At 35.5% G+C, this 19,182-nt stretch overlaps 1 protein-coding gene across 10 annotated transcripts in view; it reads right to left on the bottom strand.

Moving 5' to 3' along the window:
- The window catches only part of PCDH17 (protocadherin 17), a 90,750-nt gene that overhangs the window by 19,985 nt on the left and 51,583 nt on the right, over positions 1-19,182 (bottom strand). For 5 of the 10 annotated variants that reach the window (XM_010405594.4, XM_010405596.4, XM_039568510.1 and 2 more), the window contains exon 5: positions 7,473-7,556. The exons of the other annotated variants lie outside the window; for them this stretch is intronic. In XM_010405594.4, coding sequence (XP_010403896.1) covers positions 7,473-7,556 — 84 coding nt within the window. The remainder of the gene's footprint in view (positions 1-7,472; positions 7,557-19,182) is intronic. 10 annotated transcript variants of the gene reach the window in all.

The following is a 19,182-nucleotide window of genomic DNA, read 5'->3' as shown; positions in this document are numbered from 1 at the left end:
CAAGAGGTTTTTCGAGGCTTTCACTGGACAGAGTAGTAAGTCTAATATTCAAAAGATACATTGGGATAAAATATGCCAGAGTAGATATTTTCAGGTTTAGACCATGCTTTTTTTGGTAGCTAAATGCTATTAAAAAGAAAATAATAATAATTAAAAAAAAATGTAAAACTGGTATGGGAGAATAAAGGGCAATTCCTTTATAAAGGAAACTCTGTATAAAATGAAGGTCTTATGTAAGTCTGATTTTCAAGACAAAACAAAAGAGAAGAAATAAGATATTAAATCTAAATGTTTATGTAAACCATCTTCCCTAAAGTTTCCTCTGACTAATTCATTAGAAATTAATTTGTTTGCAATCCTTCTCTGAAAAAAACATATCTAAAGTAATATATTTGTATTTAGTTTGCTGTGAAAATCTGTTTTACAAAACAATTAGCAAATGTTGTTGTGGAATATAATTGCCTATTAAATTTCAAACAGGAAATCAAAGAGGGTTAAAAATACAGGATAAAACATTTCACACAGAGAGAGATGTGTATTTCAGTCACTTTTTATTTTCTGGCTTTGGAGAGGAAAATACAGCATTTTCTATAAGCTTTCAGTGTCCCAGTTAGCCTGCTCAAACTATGATGACAACATGCATCTTTGATGAGATGGATGAATACATCTAAAATTCAAGTCTTCCTTCTCGCAAAACTGTAATCCAGTACAGAAGGTCAATGACAACCTGCCTTTTAAGGCCAACTGTTTACGAGCAGTAAAGCAGCATTTTCTTGTTAGGATTTTTCTCTCTGCTTTGCTATCTGATTTCTGCAGGGACATGCATCTATTTACCACACTAAATCCTGTTGTTCGTCTTTTGCATGTAGCATATTCTTTGTTCATTTACTAGAGGTAGACAAACAGAACTGGCTTTATTGTCAGCACTCTCCAAAGACACAGTCTTTGCAAATCTAGCTAATCCCCTACTATTTATTATTCAGCAATCAGTGTCTGCCAATAGGATTTGGGAATCCCAAAAGACAATGTTGAAAGGGAAGGGTTAAATTCAGCTTGTGTAATGCCATTCTCTGTTCCTGGGATAATTCATCATATTTAAAGAATCTATTCCATGGAGGGACCTAAGGCTGCCAATTAAAATAAATTAGACTAGATGGACAGCCATCTGAGTGAATGAGAACACTGCCATGATCTGAAGCAACTTTATTAATGGGGAAAAGCTATGTTGGTAGAGACAGTTCTTTTAATCTGCTCCAAAGGCCCACATATTCCTTGCAGAATGTTGCATTTGGGAGGTCTAGAGTTAAGCTCCCTGAGAAGCAATGATATTAAGAGAAACCTGCTGGGGTACTTGATTTAACATTAAAGTGAATTTATCAGCTACTCCCAACTTTTTGAGAGACTAATTGAATTATCAAAGGCTGCAATGGGGAATGTAAAGCCTTCTGAGAACAGATTTGTAATATAGATAAAATCCTTAACTCATACCATCTGATTATCTTAAAATGTAGAAACAGCCTGGGTGCTAAAACACACCTGAATTTAACATTTATTTTCCCTGTCTAAAGCCTCTCTCTATCCACCAAAGGTACAGGAAAAGTCAAGTGTTTGGATAAGAAAAAAGACAAAATTATTTTAAAACATCTATTCTGTGTCCTCTTTCAATGTCTTCAGGTGTACTGGGTGCTACTAGGGTAAGTTCTGTCAAATTTGTTGCTCAACTGTTTACAGATTAAATTTTAATTTTTCACTTTTTAAAGGCTTTCAGAAAAAATATACAACTTCCCTCATTTTCAGTGAGATCACACATGATTAAAATCAAAGATGAATGCATCATCTGCATGAACTTTAGCATAAAGTAGTGACGGAAAAGCTGCTTTTAGCCTAGACAATAGTTTCATCGGTGAAATTCAACCTTGTCTAAAATTTTGGAAGATACTTATCTGAAAATTTATTTTTATTTTTTATCTCTGTCACTTCCGTATACATATTGATGTGGAATTGTGTAACAGTTCCTGACACAAAAGAGACTGGTGGATTGGGAGTGTGTGAGTCTGAAAAAGTTACGGGACAAAGGCGATTTATTGTATCCCACTGACATTTTGCAAGAGATGACTTTCATATACATAAGCAGTAATGTTCACAAGGATGTTGGATTTGTATCATAAAGACAAAGCTGTTTCTACAATACATACATAGTCACATACTTGTTGACAAATGTATGACAAGTACTTAATTACCCTGGTAACAATTTTAAAAATACTTATAAAAGTAGAAAAAAAGCCATGTTAAAATTGAAACTATGAGAGTAAAGCTTACAAGACTTGCATGGCAGAACAAAAGACATAAGACTAATTTTGCCCTGTAAACCTCCTGTGCTGCAATCAAGTGCAGTGACAAGAACCTGGAGGAGTTCACTGCATTAAGAGGTGAAAAGAGGTGATTGTTAGAAGTGTGAATATAATTCTATATCCATAATGCATTCATTTCAGAGTGCAAGGACATCTGTTAAAAGGCTTTCTCTTACCAAGAAGCTTTAGAGATATTTGAGAAAAAGCAGGTAAAGAATCACAAATAGGGGATAATTTAATAAGATTCTATAAGGCATCAGAAAGGATATATACATTAATCTTATTCCATGACAGAAGTATATCCTGTCCCATAAACACAACTGGTGATAACTGTGAGTAATTAGTAATTATACCAAGAAGCAACAGCTTATCTCTTATGAAGAAAGCAAAATATTTGTAGCATTTTCAACACATGCTGTGTTTGCAGCATCCCTTCGTCCTATGGAGACCTCCTAGAGGAATGCAGAATCTGTCATTCAGTAAAGTGGACTTGGGAGCAGATCAGAAGTTGAGGTGCTATTACTTATCTCTAATTTATTCCTTTAAATAGAATTTTTCTGGTTTTATGAAGAGGGAAACAAAGAGACAACTGTCTCTGCATTCAATTTTTGTCTATTTTTTCAATATATGCAAATCAAATGTCTTTCCAGCCTTCCAAGAGCCTCAGAAGTAAATTTGATTGTCCATGATTTTTGGAGAGTAATTTCACTGACAATTACAGATTTCACAGAATATTCTGAGTTGGAAGGGACCCATAAGGATCTTTGAGTCCAACTTGTAAGTGAATGGCCTGAACAGGGATTGAACCAAAAACCTTTGCATTATTAGCACCATGCTCTGACCAGCTGAGCAAAGCTCAGTGGCCCACATCTTTTGACTTTCCATCTGTCACCAAAGGAAAATTAAACTTTTTTAAAATTTTGAATAATTTTGCAAGGTTAGGTGGAGCTTTGAGCAACCTGGCCTAGTGCAAGGTTTCTCTCTCCCTGGCAGGGGAGTTGAAAATAGATGGATTTATGGTCCCTTCGAGTTCAAGCTATTTTATGATTCCCTGATTCTATGATCTTTGTCCCACTAATATTCCTATTCATGACAGTTTTGTCCTCCTTGAGCTGCCATAAGGGGCTGTTAGTCTCCCTATGCTTGGTTCTGTTCACTAGACCAGTTTCTGTTGCACTACCTACGAAGATAACATGGCTACAATAACACATAGTGCCATGAGCAGTGGAACAAATTAAAGCTTCTTTTCTGTATATTTTTGTATTGACTAACATGTCTTGGAAGGCACAGTCTGCTTGAAGCTTTCTAAGTAACTGAGGCACTGTTAATGACTCTCTTCAGTCAAGAGTCTTCAGCATCTAATAATCTGTGACATGATTTCCACTGATATTGAACACTTATATAGGCCATTACAGCTGTCTATATCCACAAACTTTGTGGAAACTTACTTTGGAGTCCTGTGTCCTTGAATAGATACTGGTTCAGAAGTTATGGGTAATCAGGGAAATGTGCAGATACAGAATGTAATTTCGTGGACTTATTACTAAAAAACCCTGAAAATGTATCTAAAAAAATCAAGTTATTCTTTCCATAATTGTTGTTGAAAATTGATTTCCCTACATAGGATTTCTTTTTTATCTTGAATATCTGGAACAGACTCTAGGAGACCATTAATGCTACCATAAACTACTTATTGGACAAGTGTTTCAAATATGGCTTTCTAAGCAAATCGGTGTAAAAGATGTTTAAATGACTGCTCATGGAGAAGCAGATTATCCTAATTATCCTGAAGAAACTCACTTATTATCAGATTATGCTGAAACATTTCACTAAAATGTCCAGGTTGACTGTCACTGAACTAACTCAGACACTTCCACTAGATGTGCAGAACTGCTCTGTGTTGTTCAAGCATACACACATTTACACCTTGCCAAGGAATGTAAGAGGGACAAAGCACCAGATTCTGATCCTTGCATACCTCCAAGGAAGATGTCTATGTGTGAGATGGGTGTCCAGCTTCCCACTCTAGCATATGGAGTCCTGATTAAGAGAATCAACATCATGTGCATGGTAATATAGATATTTACAATTGATCTGAATCCCTTTGCTAATTAGGTGTATGAATATGGATCAAATTTGCACTCCAAATGTCTAAATATAGATTTAGGTTACTATCTTTTGGCAGAAATACTTGAAAATACTTGGTTCCCTACCCTAAACACAGTCTTCTGTAACAAGACACTGCAAAGAATTTTGTCAGTGATTATGAGCAGAGCTGCAGAAGTGGCATCCAGTTGGTTTCTTTTTGTTTCTGTGTTAGGGAAAGTCCTATTTTGATTAATCACTCTTGCTACAATAATGTGCTATTTTTTTCACAGCAATTTTCAAGAAAGCTGTCTTGAAATTTCTTGGAAGACATGCTCTAGCTTGTTGTCCCCAGCTGCGTTACATCACGTAACAGCACACACACACATGATTCATGAAAACTGTATCATCCTACGCAAGTAAAGAACTAATTTAATTCACTTAAAAAGTCCTATCCCTTCCATAAGAAAAAAAGATCTCCTACTGCTACCTTAAAAAATCAAGCAGATTATCTTCTGTACTCACACTTGGAGCAAAGGCCAAGAAAGAAGGCTCAAGAGATTACAGGACAAAAATTAACCACAAAAGGCCAACGTATTTCTGTCAGATCAAAACATAAATATTAGGGGGGAGAAAAAAACAAAACCTGAAGAAATAATTCTGCTAAGAACTGTTTCTGTATACCAGAATTGCAGTTCCATCCTCCAGCATGAACTGTATTATAGATCTCCAGCCAGCAATAAATATCACTTATTTGGACACAGTTTTAATTTAACTAGCATCCCAGATCAGTTCACAGAAGGAAGGCAAATTTATTAATACAAATTTTCAGGTCAATAATCTTTAAAAGTAGCATGCTTAGGCATGTCTTGTTCTACATGAGAAGAAAACAAAATCTTTTAAAATGGAGAATTTGTCAATAAATCATTATAAAGAATTCAAAGCACAAGCAAAAAGTTACAAGTATGTACATATTATGTGTTGGCAAGCATGCAGTAAAGGGAATGTGTGGTATATACCTGCTTTATCTAAAGACAACATCCTATTAAAACCAAAATAAAATCAAAAAAGAATCTGTGATCGAAAAAATCTTATAGTCCACCTTGTGAAACATTTTAAACTAAACTTTTAGTTTATTTAAATGGTGCTGGTTGGGCTCAGCTGTGTTAGGTATGGCTTTGTTTGATTTTTTTTGTTTTTTTTACCAACTGATATTAAACCAAACTAGAAAATAAAATGTTATTTGTTGAATAAACTCTACACAAAACTGCATTTCAGCACAATTTAACTTGAAGACTATTTTACCAGCATTGGTTTTATCATAAATATACAGCAAAATTACACAGCTGTAATCACTTCCATAATCTCAAGTAAAGAATTAATTCTTCTTGGTCGGAAAAAAAAATGTCGTGAATTTTAAAAGATGTCCAAAAATGGACTCTATCTAAGGCCAAGCTGAAGTTGTTCCACACATCCAGAGTTATACTCAAAAGGAGGTGAGGTGAAATGAACACACTCTTATCCTATGCATGTCTAGAGGATCTCCTTTTAAGAATATATTTGTATATCTATTGTAATGAACAGGAGAAATAACTTCTGAAAGGTATGTTTGCTTTAAGGAAACATAAGATATTGCCAAATATGTAGAAGAAATGTGTTATTTAAGAACTACTTTTATTTATATTTTATTCTTCAGTCTTTTGTTTCTCATCTTGATTTTCTGCCCATGTTTCTCCTGTTCCATCTGCAAAATGTGTAATGTTCTATCAATGCTATTTAAAGAGCTGGCATATGGTTTAATGAAGTCACCACGATTTTATTTTTTCATTGAAAAAAAAAAAATCTAGAACTAAAAATAAACCATAGAATTAATCTCCAAATCTGAACAAAAACCTGAAAGGTTATCACCTTTGGTTATTTTAGTTTGAATATTTTAAAGGATTCTGGGGTTTTCCCTCATGAAGTACAGATTTAATAAACTCATATTGTATACTGACTGCAGATAGATGACTCCAAGTGAGACTTGGAGTCAGTCACGTTCACTCACATAAGCAAAAAACAGGAATATTTTTTCAAGCTTTGTGGTTTTGGTCAGGTATAGAATTTCTCCCAGCATGAACAGGCAGGTTTTAAATGAAAAACTTTCTCATTCTCAGCTGAAATTTGTGTCTTTCAGTAAAGTAGGTAATAATAAGACAAAATATTTCATGCTTTAGCAAAAACTGCCTTTTCAATAAATTTAGACTAGGTAGTAATGAGGTATATTGTGCAGGGTTTAATCTGTTCTTGAAAAAAGTGGGAAGTCATTCTTCTGCCCTGCTCTCAGGTATTAAGTCTGTACATCTTTTATGTTGACAGTTCAGCTTCAGGCTATAAAATAGAAGAACCTGTTCTACATCTACTATTTAAAACAAGAGCAGAAAAACTAAACCTCCATCAATCTGCTGTCTTTGTTTTATGGCTTATCTGTAGCAAAAAATGAATCATAAAAAAGATTTGTTCTGAGTCTACAGACAGATCCATCAACCCACCAGTACCCACGAACCATGCATTCCTGCAGAGATTGGTGCTAATGGTGTAGTTGGGATTCTAAACGTACTCTAACATCGAACTACTGCTATTCACTTGCAATCTGTAATAAGAATGTATTAGAGAAGGTGCAGGCACACAGCACACCCAAAGTAGTACGGGTTCACACGGTCTTTTTTACACATCTCTACTTTTTCCAAATAGCATGCTTTCTTTTAAACCTCTTTCAGGAAAAAAACAAAGACAGTGATATCATTTTGAACAGGTTTTTTGTGTCCAAATCTTTTAAATTAATACAAAATTAATTAAATGCAAAATTAATACAAAAATGCAGTTTCTTCACCAAATTGCTTGTAAGGTCTTCAAGAAATAAATGTCTGTCAAGATCTGATATGTGACTTTTTAAGCTTCAACTTTTCAAAAAACAAACCCTACACATCTTTATAATCTCACATGTAAATTTTGGATCACAAGAGAAGACAGCTAACAGATGAAGTATTTGCTCACCTGAAAGAAGCAGATCAACAGACTGAAGTCTACTTGTGATGGTATGTAGGGTGAGGATAGCAAAGGAAAGCAAAGTCGGGAATGCTTGAAAAATAAAATATTTTTAGTTAACAAGAAGAAAATTAAAACTTTGGAGAAAGGATTCATTTCAGATCTGAATCCCTCTTCCAAAATGGTCTCTGATTTTATCTTAATCCTGTGAATAGCCACTTCTGAAAAAGTGGGGTAGCAGTTGCAATAAAGCACACAATTCTTTTAGTCAAGGGCCACTTCAGAGTGCATTCAGGAATAACTCTTGCTCAGGTAAATAATCAGGGTAAAACAGAGCGTGCAGTGTAGCAGTGATGCAAATGATTTAATGTAGTGCCTACATGTAGTTTCAGCCCCCTTTTTTAGATAGCTCTATCCAGAAATTTCTTAATGCATTCAGATCCAGTGCCAGAAAATATCAACTAAGTGGAGAAAAAAATTGAGACATTCTTAAGAAATTATAGTTCAGTTGGCTTTAAAACATGGCACAAGTGTGAGAAATATAGAAAACATACCAGTACAGTTTGGTGGCATTAATTCTGTAATGATTGTGAAAAATTTATCTTGTATGGATTATTTGGATATTTTCAAAAGATGAAAAAGGCAGCTAATTACATAAGCTATCAACAACTTCCCATGAAAAGAGCTTATAGGGTTTCTGACCTGATATCATATTCATTTAATCTAATTTATGAAACTGCTTGAGGAAACATTCAGCTGCTTTCTTGAAAGACTGACTTGGGGATTATTGGGGCTGTGTAATTGTTCAACTGATCAGACTTAAAAAGAAACATTTTGTTTTACATTAATCTTGCAGAAATGGGCAATGAATTTGAGAAATAGATTGCTGTCTAAAAGTCTTGCCAAAAAATGTCTAGCTGTGAGCAACCACAACTAATTTTTTTTTCTAACAGTCTCATTTTCTTATTTTCAGTCTTTACTCAACATCTGTTTTCTCCCCTCCTCTGTAACATAATTATGCAGAAATCAAGCATAAAACAGGTTGAGCAGTTAATAACAGGCAGCTTAAACATTTTTTCCCATTGATGCACTGCAGATGTTTCTTTCTTTTTATTTTTTTCCTTTGGCTTCTCATCTAATTTGTATACATTTCTACTCTGATCTTGAATATGCTCTCATAACATATGGAAGCACCTGAAAGTAAGTCTGGAAAATGCACGTGTTTATAAGGCTTTTATTGGATATATAGCATATTTAGAGGGAAAGCAGAGTTTGTCCAGATAATGCTGGAGGAATTTGACTGAGAGAGATAGTCTGCCAGAACAAGAAAGACTTCCAGACCTTTTAAAGATATTCTATATAAAAGTTTGTAGTCTTTCAGTACATGTCTATGTAGATGTATTCTTTTTCCAAGATAAGCTCACTTTGTTTTTTGACATAAACTTATCTCAAAAGTAGTCATAGCTCCATGATAAATACTCCTCATTTCACAAATACTTCATTTCAGTAATTAGAACTTGACATCTAGCCTAAAAGAGATGGCAAAATATTATACTGCCAGATATTCAAAACGTCCACTAAAATATAAGAGTTCCTCCATGCAGAAACAGGTACAAGATGCTGTTTTCCCCTTGATTTCCCAAGGGTATTCTTATTATGATAAATAAAGGTTTCTAATTCATCTGGAATAAAAAAAAAAATTTTTAAACAAGTTGAGGCTAACTATGGAAAAAGAACTAAAATTCTAGGAAATCTTCAGTTCACACAAAGAAAGAAAAAAAGATACAAATTACAAAAGACAATACTATACAGAAAAAGAATGGATTTCATTTTATGTGGTACATGTAAACAAAACACAGTGAGTATAACTGAACGTGCAACCTATTGTAATTAGAGGACTCTATCTTCGGGTTCACATAAATACTATAATTGGAATTATTCCTTGAATGTTGAATGAGTTTATATGAGATGAATCCTAGCAAGCCTGGTAAGGGTGAACATGTTCCTATTGGTTTAATAATGTTTGTGCTCCTGTTTGAAAAGTAGGGACTGGACAACTTGGGGTTTTTTATTTATACTGTCACTGATTTAGTTCTATATTCTTGGTCTGTCAGAAAACTATTGCATATTTTCCATATTTGCTGGATGCTTGTGCAAAAATGTTGATTTTAACATTTTTCAGCCTATCCGCTGCAGGAATTTTTTAGATTTAGTTGCACTCACATATTTATTATATTATAGACAATATGGAGGAGATATTACCCTTTATTACTGAGACACCACATAATCTGATGGCTGCTGTTCAAGGAAAACTATTATTTGCTTTCATTTTTCTCACAAGAGATGATGAATAGTTAAAAATTAGCACAGAAAATGCATGTAAATTCCTAGTTTATCTGTGAAACATTTATTCTTTAAGAGGGTCACAAACCTGCAGCTTCTAACCTGCTGTTTTAAAGTAAAAGAGAAATTCTGCCATTTGAGTAATGGCATATCTAGTAAAGTAAGTTTGACAAAGATGAATAAAAGGATGTTTCTTAACTAAATATGAGGTTTAAAGAAAAATGAAACATTAGTATCTTTTTGAGGGGCAAAATTACATGTAGGAAATTTACAAATTATGAAATTATTTCATTTTCCTTTGTTTCTCGAAAAGATGGCTAGTTTCTCTCCCAGGCAGAAAGTTAACAATCATTTTCAAACTAAAAAGAAACCCCAAAGAACAAAAGACCAAACCCAGAAAAAAATACCCAGCCAAAACCAAACTCCAATTTCAAATCCCCCTTTTTAAAAAGGTGAGAAAAAGCATTTGATATTCTTTAAACAGCTATCTAATGCTAGAAGCTGATTTAATAATGTAAGATTACATGGATAGCTTTTGTAATGTGCCCAGTCAAGTTAGCCATAAATATGTGCATACAAACCAGAAAAATTCTTTTGTAATGCAAAATATTTCTTTGTGAAAAAACATTATTCTCATGAAGGAGTTCTTCAGTATACTTGAAAGACCTATCTTGATAGCTGCACATTTAAATTTTCGAAGTTGAAGAAAACTCTTGTTGTTCCACATCGTCCTCACCTGCCCCCAGCAGAGGAATCAAAGCACAAGAGGCAGACTGGAAGCAGGCAAGAAAAGTTAAAGAATGTGGGAAGAAACTGAAAGACATCCTGCATCTGGTATATCCTGAAATTACCCTGGAAATCTGCTTAGAACTACCATGGAGTGTGTTGATATTTACAGTGCCCTCATGCATGCCTAGAAAATTTGGATTCTTGGAATTAATCCACCCAGACTGCAATTTAATGAAGTTTATTAGATTATTGGGGGGGAGGGGGAGGGGGTGGGGAGGAAAGAAAAGTGAGAAAGAGAAAAAAGAAAAACATGTAGCAGCATCTTCAATACAAACACAAAGAGCTCTTTTATATGGGATTGACAAGACTGTGCTATGGTTTATGGCAGAGTTTTTCTGCACACCACCATCATACCTGAAGGGAGCCTAAAAGAAAAATGAAGAGAGACTATTTACAAAAGCATGTAATGACGGGACAAGGAGGAATGGCATCAAACTGAAAGAGAGTAGGTGTACAATCAATATTAGGAAGAAAACCTTCACTGTGAGGGTGGTGAGGCACTGGCACAGGTTACCCAGAGAAGCTGTGGATGCCCCATCCCTGCAAGTGCTCAAGGACATATTGGATGGGGTTCTGAGCAGCCTAATTTAGTGGTAGATGTCCCTGCCCGTGGCAGGGGAGTTGGAACTAGATGATTTTTAAGATCCAACCTAAACCATTCTATGATTTTATGAGAAGTGTATTTTACGCAGGTTTAATTTGTCTGTTCTTTTATTTTCTTTCTCTTTCAATACATGAAATTCAAGATTTTTTCCTATTATTCACCAACAACAGAGATTTTGTAATTGCTGTTAAGCAATATTTCATGTACAACAGTAAAGATATAACTACTACATATACACAAGGTCACTGCAAGGTTCTACCAAGACATGATAGTTCTCAGAAGAAAGTAATGTCTTCCTGTCTTTGAGATGGGAATTTTTCCTGACTTTAAAATATGCTTTTTACAAAGTTGACAAGCCTCATCAGTTAGGATTTGCTTATATTTCATTCAAATTCTTTTAAATTTTCAATATTTGTGCTGTTCTATATATTGTGATAATTCTCCTCCTCCTCATGAGACCTGCTTTGTTTTCTTACCTCCAGATTTCACTGCTTGAGAGTTTTCTGACACTGTTGTCAAAGTCCCCAGGAAAAAAGTTTTATCTGGTATCTGCTGCATGAACCTCTAGTTTTGTAAATATAGACCTGCACAACAGTGCTTTTATAATGCTAATATTATAAAATATGTATTTATATACAGAACAAGCTCTTCTGGTATGATAATTTAAAATAATAGTGCCTATTTACAAATCTTTTAATAAAGAATAGAAAAAGAAGTTAAATGATACTTTGTTTATAATTGAATCCTGCAAGCTATGTGTCTACCAAAAGTCTCAAACTTCCATGTAGCTATTCACAAAAAAAAGAAATTCATACCTAAGAAAATGTTGATCCAAAAAATCTGAATTATGCCCTTTCCAGCTCAGGAAGACAAACAACGTTGACTGGAAGGTGGCTGGTTCCAATCCGAACTAGAACAGTCATTCAAATAAGTCATCTCTCTTTTCTTTGCAAAATGAGTATTCCAAAAAATGGTGAGGCTCACCAACTGTAATAAAACTGACATCCTCTATCCAGTCATCTAAATCCTGAGTAAGCTCAGGAAGATGTTAATTAATAAAAAAAAAGTCTACACAAGTTTAATATTCTTGAAAACTCAGTCTGGACTTGGGTCACGGCCTAGACTTGGCAGTACAGTGGGTGTTGATCTAAAGAGAAAGATAAGACATTAATTATCCTTATACTCCTCTGTTTCTGTGTTGTTAAATATTGTCAACCAGGAGATCTGTCTAGCTTGTTCGATCTAGGGAGAATGTGCTATACCTTTAGGTCAGAAATGAGCAATAATAGTACCTAAAGACCCACATGTGTGGAGAACAGCATAATTATCAGTGTATTTCAGGTCTTATCTAAATATCTTTAGATCATATGTCATATATATTACCTGATATAATTCACAGGATATGGACTGAAAAGTGAACAGCTTGCATTAGCCGACAGCTTTTTCTCTCTTTATCTCAGGAAAATTATGCTACCTTCACCAGGGAGATACTTGGAAAACATCAGCTTATGAAGGAATATTTACTAGTTCAGCAGAGCAAATGGTCCTAAAAGACTCACAAAGGTATCGTGAAACTCTCACAACAATACTCTAGTCTCCTGGGCTGAAATTCTACCAGTATAAAGAATAAAATAATCTGTGTTCTGGGAGGGCTTCACTACTTAGATATGTAAATTGAGAAGTTGGCCTTTTTATGCTCCCTACCTAGTCTGTGGAAAAAGAGAGGCTCTATCAGAGGGAATTTCAGTTGAAATTCTTAATATAGAGATTCAAACACTATTTAAGTAAGTTTTTGGGTTTTGGGGGTTTTTTTTTGTTTTTTTTTTCCTTTGGCCACCAAAAATTAGGATCAAGAATCTTTAACCTCGTGAACTTCAAAAAAGCCAAATGTAATGCATCAGTACTGGGATATGCATGGATTGAGAGCAGCCATTCTGAGAAGGACTTGGAGTTTCTGGTGGATGAAAAAGTGGACACAACCCAGCCATGTGCACTCACAGCCGGAGCTGAGGTTTTCTTACCAGAAACCAAATGGTATCCTGGGCTGCATCAAAAGCAGTGTGGCCAGCAGGGTGAGGGAGGGATTCTGTCCCTCTACCACACTCTCATGAGACCCCATCTGGAGCAGTCCAGCTCTGGAATCCTCAGCACAAGAAAGACATGGACCTGTTAGAGAGGGTTTAGAGGTGAGCCAAAAATGTCAGAGGGCTGGAGCACCTCTCCTGTGAGGACAGGCTGAAAGAGTTGGGTCTGTTCAGCCTAGAGAAGAGAAGGCTCCGGTGACACCTTACAGCAGCCTACGAGTATTTATATGGGGGCTTATAAGAGAGATAGAGAAAGACTTTTTACCAGGGCCTGTGGTGACAGAACAAGGGCCAATGGTTTTAAACTGAAAGAAGGTATGTTCAGATTAGATGCAAGGAAGAATTCTTTCACAACGAGGGTGTGGAGTCCTGCTTTTGTTAGAGAGGTTAGACTAGATGATCTATAAATGTCCCTTTGTACCCACACCATTCTAAGATACATAAGTCATGTCTCTTAACTTTTATGTTCTTTATTAGCATGAAGTTGTCACAAACAACAGCCTGTACAACCTTGGCTACAAAACTGTCTCAGCCAAGGAGAAAGTGGTATGCCTTTGCTCCAGTCTTCACTTCTCTGTATGACATGCCACAGTTCAAACAGAACTACAAATTTTAACCGGAATTGGAATCCTTTGGGACATAGGCTACCAAAAATGCATTAATTTAGAGTTGGTGCACTCAGCTGTTTGCTCCTTCTAGAGAGAAAATGAGAGAAGTTAAGTCAAGAGCTTAATACACCGCTGGGAGGTACTCAGAGACTGCTGTGATGAGTATCAACAGAATGAACAGAAATATCTAACACATAATAAGAGCAGTGTAGGAAAAGGTTGACTTTCAGAGAACTACCTGCTCTTTTCATGATAACTTGGCAGTATATGTGCAAGGTGTGCATATATATAGATTTATAATCCTTTTTTTCCTACTACGCAGTGATTATAGCAATCTCCTCGTTTGCGCTATGCCCATTTGACAAGCACGATTTCTTCAGAGATAGATACATGCCTTTCACTTCCAAATTAAAAATATGGCTGAAAGGCCTGGATGCTTTTAAGTTACTACATTTTACAAGAACAAACAAGAATACTAATCATGAGCATGAAATAACTAACACGAACACAACTATCAACAAACCATTCTGCTGGATGGCATCAAACTGGAATGAACACAGCATAAAGATGGTTATAGAAAAGATAAAGAGTGAGATGGATCACAGAGTGCAGTAACTATTACATTTTTTTCTTGTTGGGCTCTTGTTTTGAAGAGCAAATTTAAGAAGTGATCTGAAAAAAAACCCCAAAAAATTAAAAGATGGTTAGGCCAGGAAGGATTTGGGGCCACTAACCTTGACAGAGCTGTCTTTGTCCTAAGCAGTATTTGTGCTTTCATAATGTGAGCCACTGATGTTCATTTGGAGACTGAGATGAAAATACAACTGCATTTCACTCATGGACTAATACTCATGTTTTGTTAAATGTATCCACTTAGTCACTGACATAGACTTGCTTTCTTGATGAACCTTGAGAGAGAGTGCAATTATTCAAATGTGAAACTCTATGTATTTTTTTGTTTTGTTTTTACTCATGTATTCCAGCAATTTAGGCTGTGTCCAGGGTGATTGTGTAATCACCTTCGAGTGTATTGCCCTAATCTGTACAGAACTGCCAAGAAGTTGCAAACTTAGACTTCTTAAAAAAAAGAAAATCACATCGCTGTGAACAAGGACAATACAGTATACAAAATACTTACTGGAAATAAAAAATAAGACTAGAAGCAATGTTCCTGGTCAGAGGGCACTGTCATGGTTTAACGCCACAGGGCAACTAAGCACCTGAGCTTTGCTCAGTCACTCCCCACCGCAGCAGGATGAGGGAGAGAATTGGAAAAAAAAAAAAGTGAGAAAACGTGGGTTGAGATAAAAGCAGTTTAATGGGTAAGAAAAGGAAAATAAATTGATGCATAAAATAACTTTTCACCATTCAACAACCAGTGCCCAGGCACTTCCCAAGCAGCAACCCCTGGTCTGCTTCCCCCACAGTTTACATGCTGCGCATTCCACCACATGGCATGGACTATCCCATTGGCAAGTTTGGGTCACCTGTCCTGCCTGTGCCCCTTCCCAGCTTCTTGTATCCCTCCAGCCTTCTTCTTTGTGAGAAGCTGAAAAGTCCTTGATTGTGGGTAAGCACTACTTAACAAAAACTAAAAACATCTGTGTGTTATCAACATTATTCTCATACTAAAACCAAAACACAGCATTGCACCAGCTACTAGGAAGATAATGAACCCTTTCCAAGCCAAAACCAGGACAGGGAGTCAAACTAATGGAATGAGGTTAGCCAGAAAAAAATTAATACGAAAGGGAAAACTGTGTAGGTAAAAGTCGTGAAAAGATTAAAAATACATACCTTGTGCAAAATGAGACAAAAGGTGATCAAAAGGTAAAATGTCAATTATAAGATCAAAGATAGAAACAACATACCCTAATTAAAAGGTAATAAGAGGAAAAGTCAAATAACAAGGTGAAAAACAGTATGTGATTACCAGGAATTATTTCAAATACTAAATAAAAAGGATAGAAAAGGTGATATTGCAAGCAGAAGTTATGCAACACCAAAACACATGAAACAGAGAGAATGTTAAAATGCTAGGGGAGAAATGTAATGTAATGATTGCATCAAAGGATTGTGGTAAAAGTAACACAGGTGTTAATAAAATAAGAATAATGATGAAGATAACCGCACTGATTTTTTTTTTAAATAAAAGTCAGGAACTAAGAACTTATTATGGAAACAAAATAAAAATCATAAAAAAGAACAATTTGATCCACTTGAAAATACCACTAATATCTGTGCAATCTGACTAAATGTATACTTCCTAATACGTATTTTAGTGCCCAACAACAGCAGATAAAGTATTATACAGAAATGCATGCATAATAATACCACAAGCCTAAACCATTCAGCTGTATCACAAATAATAATTATCTGGGACACTAAAAGATCATGGCAAAAGCTAATCTAATAAGTCTTCCATTATCCTTTAATACTTTAAAACTGTGCCGTGAGCTAAACAGTTGTCAAAATTGAGTTCTGTTTACACCAAGCTGAGTATCAGTGAAACAGAGATCACTGCTGAGCTCTAATTACAAAAACAAATTGTTCTGTCTGTAATCGAGCTGCAAAGGTTAGTCTGCTTCTCCTTCTCCCCCCCCGCCCAAACCCCTCAGCAGACTTTATGCTTATTGGAGGCACAAAGATGGATGAAAGATCATATGTCATTTGTTGAGCAGATAGGAATTGTACGAGAGGGGACATAATACAACCCCACCAGATAACGCTGATTAGCAGCTGCCTTGCAGGGATGAGGTCACAGAGAGCCTGGTGACTACTTTAAACCGGATATTGTATTTCATTTTAACTCAGCTAATGGCATATTCCCTTTTCTTCAAAGTGCAGTGGCTACCAGAAAAGTGCAGTCCTTGGCTATCCTGCTTCTGAAGGGAGGTAAAGACTGCAGAAGAGATTCAGAGAGGCACAGGGAATCTGTCCTCTGCTCAAGATCACATGGACTTCCATCCTCCATATTGAGTAAGAACTGCAGTTGTACATTTCACTTTATGCAGACAGGAGCTAGCTAAGCATTTGTGGAAAGCTGACTGGTGTGCAAGTCTGCATCAGAGGACCGAGTTCAGATTTCGCATTGTGTTCTGCCCATATGAATGTCCAAAATGAATGGAAGTAGGACAGCTCACTAATTATCATGTCTCCTAAGTTTTTATTCAGTCCTGCTGGGGAGAGTTAGGGTTCTATTTGTTTTTCTGCAATACAGTCTTACATTCATAGGCAGTTTGATGTACAGCTCCCCACTTCCCAGCCCTCTTGCCAATAATTTCCTCTATCACAATCACAGGTTAGGTAGTGTATGGCACCAACACAGATTTTCATGTCTGAATATAAAATGCTGATTGTGAACTAATAGCCATGGCTGCCTGTGCCACCACTTCTTTACAGATATGTAATTCACTTCTTGAAAGAAATGCTATTACAATGCAACTAAATATAACACTGCTCCACAGCAGGTATTATTGTGGTGAGAATAGCCCATCACAGTCAGATGGTAAACATTTGTTTTACACAAGCCAGTCTCTGCTTGTTCACTGTCAGAGAAAATACATTTTGCATCATCACTTACGTTGTTTTCCTTATCTGGCGTGATAGTTACAATCTATATTTCTCAGCTCTGTGCCCCAAGGACCAAAAAGCATCAAGGTAGAAGGAAAGAAAATATACTAATAAAAATGCAGTACCAACCCATCTCATGAACAGAACCAGAGTCATCTTTGATTTCCAACATGCTCACAGCTCTTTCCAAGACAGCTGCTAAATTACTACTTTAAAACACTGAAAGCCAGCATGAGAAAAGCTCTTATTTTATGAATAACAGCTACCTAATTCACACAGCCTTGCTCAGGGAAGAATACCGTTTCATTATGACTAGCACTCAGTTTTGCATCTAGAACTCAAAGAAAAGGTTACTGAGAAACTCTATTATGATGGCAAAGTGTACTATTCCTTTGAACGATGAATTACTAAAACAAAAACAAAAAACAAAAAACAAGTCAATTAAATCTACTTAATTCTACATTCTACAAAACTCACCAAATCTAAAAATCTAAGGCTCATTTAAAGCAAGCAGAGTGGGTCATTAACAGCTTATTGAAGATGCCAGTCAACTGGAAATGTGGTAAGAATTTAAACACATGTAAGTACTGGCAGTCCTCATGCCTGATTTTTTTTCTTTTTGTTCTACTAAGGAGAAAATTTCCATCTTGCACCCTATTGGTACAAGAAATCCCACCTAATGTAGATTTGCATTTGTAATTCTTTCATAATCTATCTTCTCTAATACTAGAGATATTAAGAAACTTCATGCCTTAGGAGTGGAATGTCTACTTACTTTATCTAGGCTAATTAAATAAAAATAATTTTGAAGTTTGCTATTATGAACTTGGGATTTTTAAGACATATGACTAGGTGCATGGCAATGGCACGTGTATTTCAGCTGTAAAATATGACTTTTATATATTTAGGAAGCTTTAAAATTCTTTTGAATTTTTTTGTGTGTAGTACAATTCTGAATTTTCTGCTGGGAAATTAATTATTTCACAGTAGCCATTTACAGTTTGCAAGAAAAATGCATTATTACTTGATAGCACTCTAATAATTTTAAATGGGAGAATATAGTCATTACTCTAAAAAAAAGTAAAAACTGAACAGAAATCTGCTCTACTTTCTCAGCCCAGAATGATGAAATTTTTGGGTATTTACTAGCAAAATGAGACTTGTAATCTGGTTATGTCTGTAAGACAAACATAAATCACTACATAATGAATGAGTGTAATTTCTAACCTCTCATCTGTAAGTAAGTTTTATAACTAAAATATTTTTAAATACAAAGTAATACAAATACATTCATATTAAGAGTTTTATGTCTTATCCTTTACACAATGACAGTTTCCATCTTGCTGTATATCTGGCTTGGTAACTTCAAAATCTAATTTACTGCTTAAACTTAAAGGCCTACACTTTTTGCATACACAGAATGAGCATTCATTCATTCTGGGAGCCAAACAAGGAGCTTACATGAAAAAGATAAAAAAGACAAAACCACAGATATTGTAAATAGTTAGAGATTATCTTGCAACATCTTGCCTATATGTAGCAGAAGTTCTTATTCAACGGGTGTGATTATTTTAGAAGATATAGGAAGACCTTTATCTTTTTTTTTCTGCCTATTGCAGCATCTGTGAAAAAAAACACATAAACATCTCTGTGTCAAGATGTGTCTAGTTTCAGAAAGCTGTTTAAACTTCAACAGGCTAAAGTGACTGCCCACTTCT

Source organism: Corvus cornix, chromosome 1 (assembly GCF_000738735.6).
Source record: "Corvus cornix cornix isolate S_Up_H32 chromosome 1, ASM73873v5, whole genome shotgun sequence".
Classification (NCBI taxonomy): domain Eukaryota; kingdom Metazoa; phylum Chordata; class Aves; order Passeriformes; family Corvidae; genus Corvus; species Corvus cornix.
This window is presented reverse-complemented; position numbering and strand designations above follow the sequence as displayed.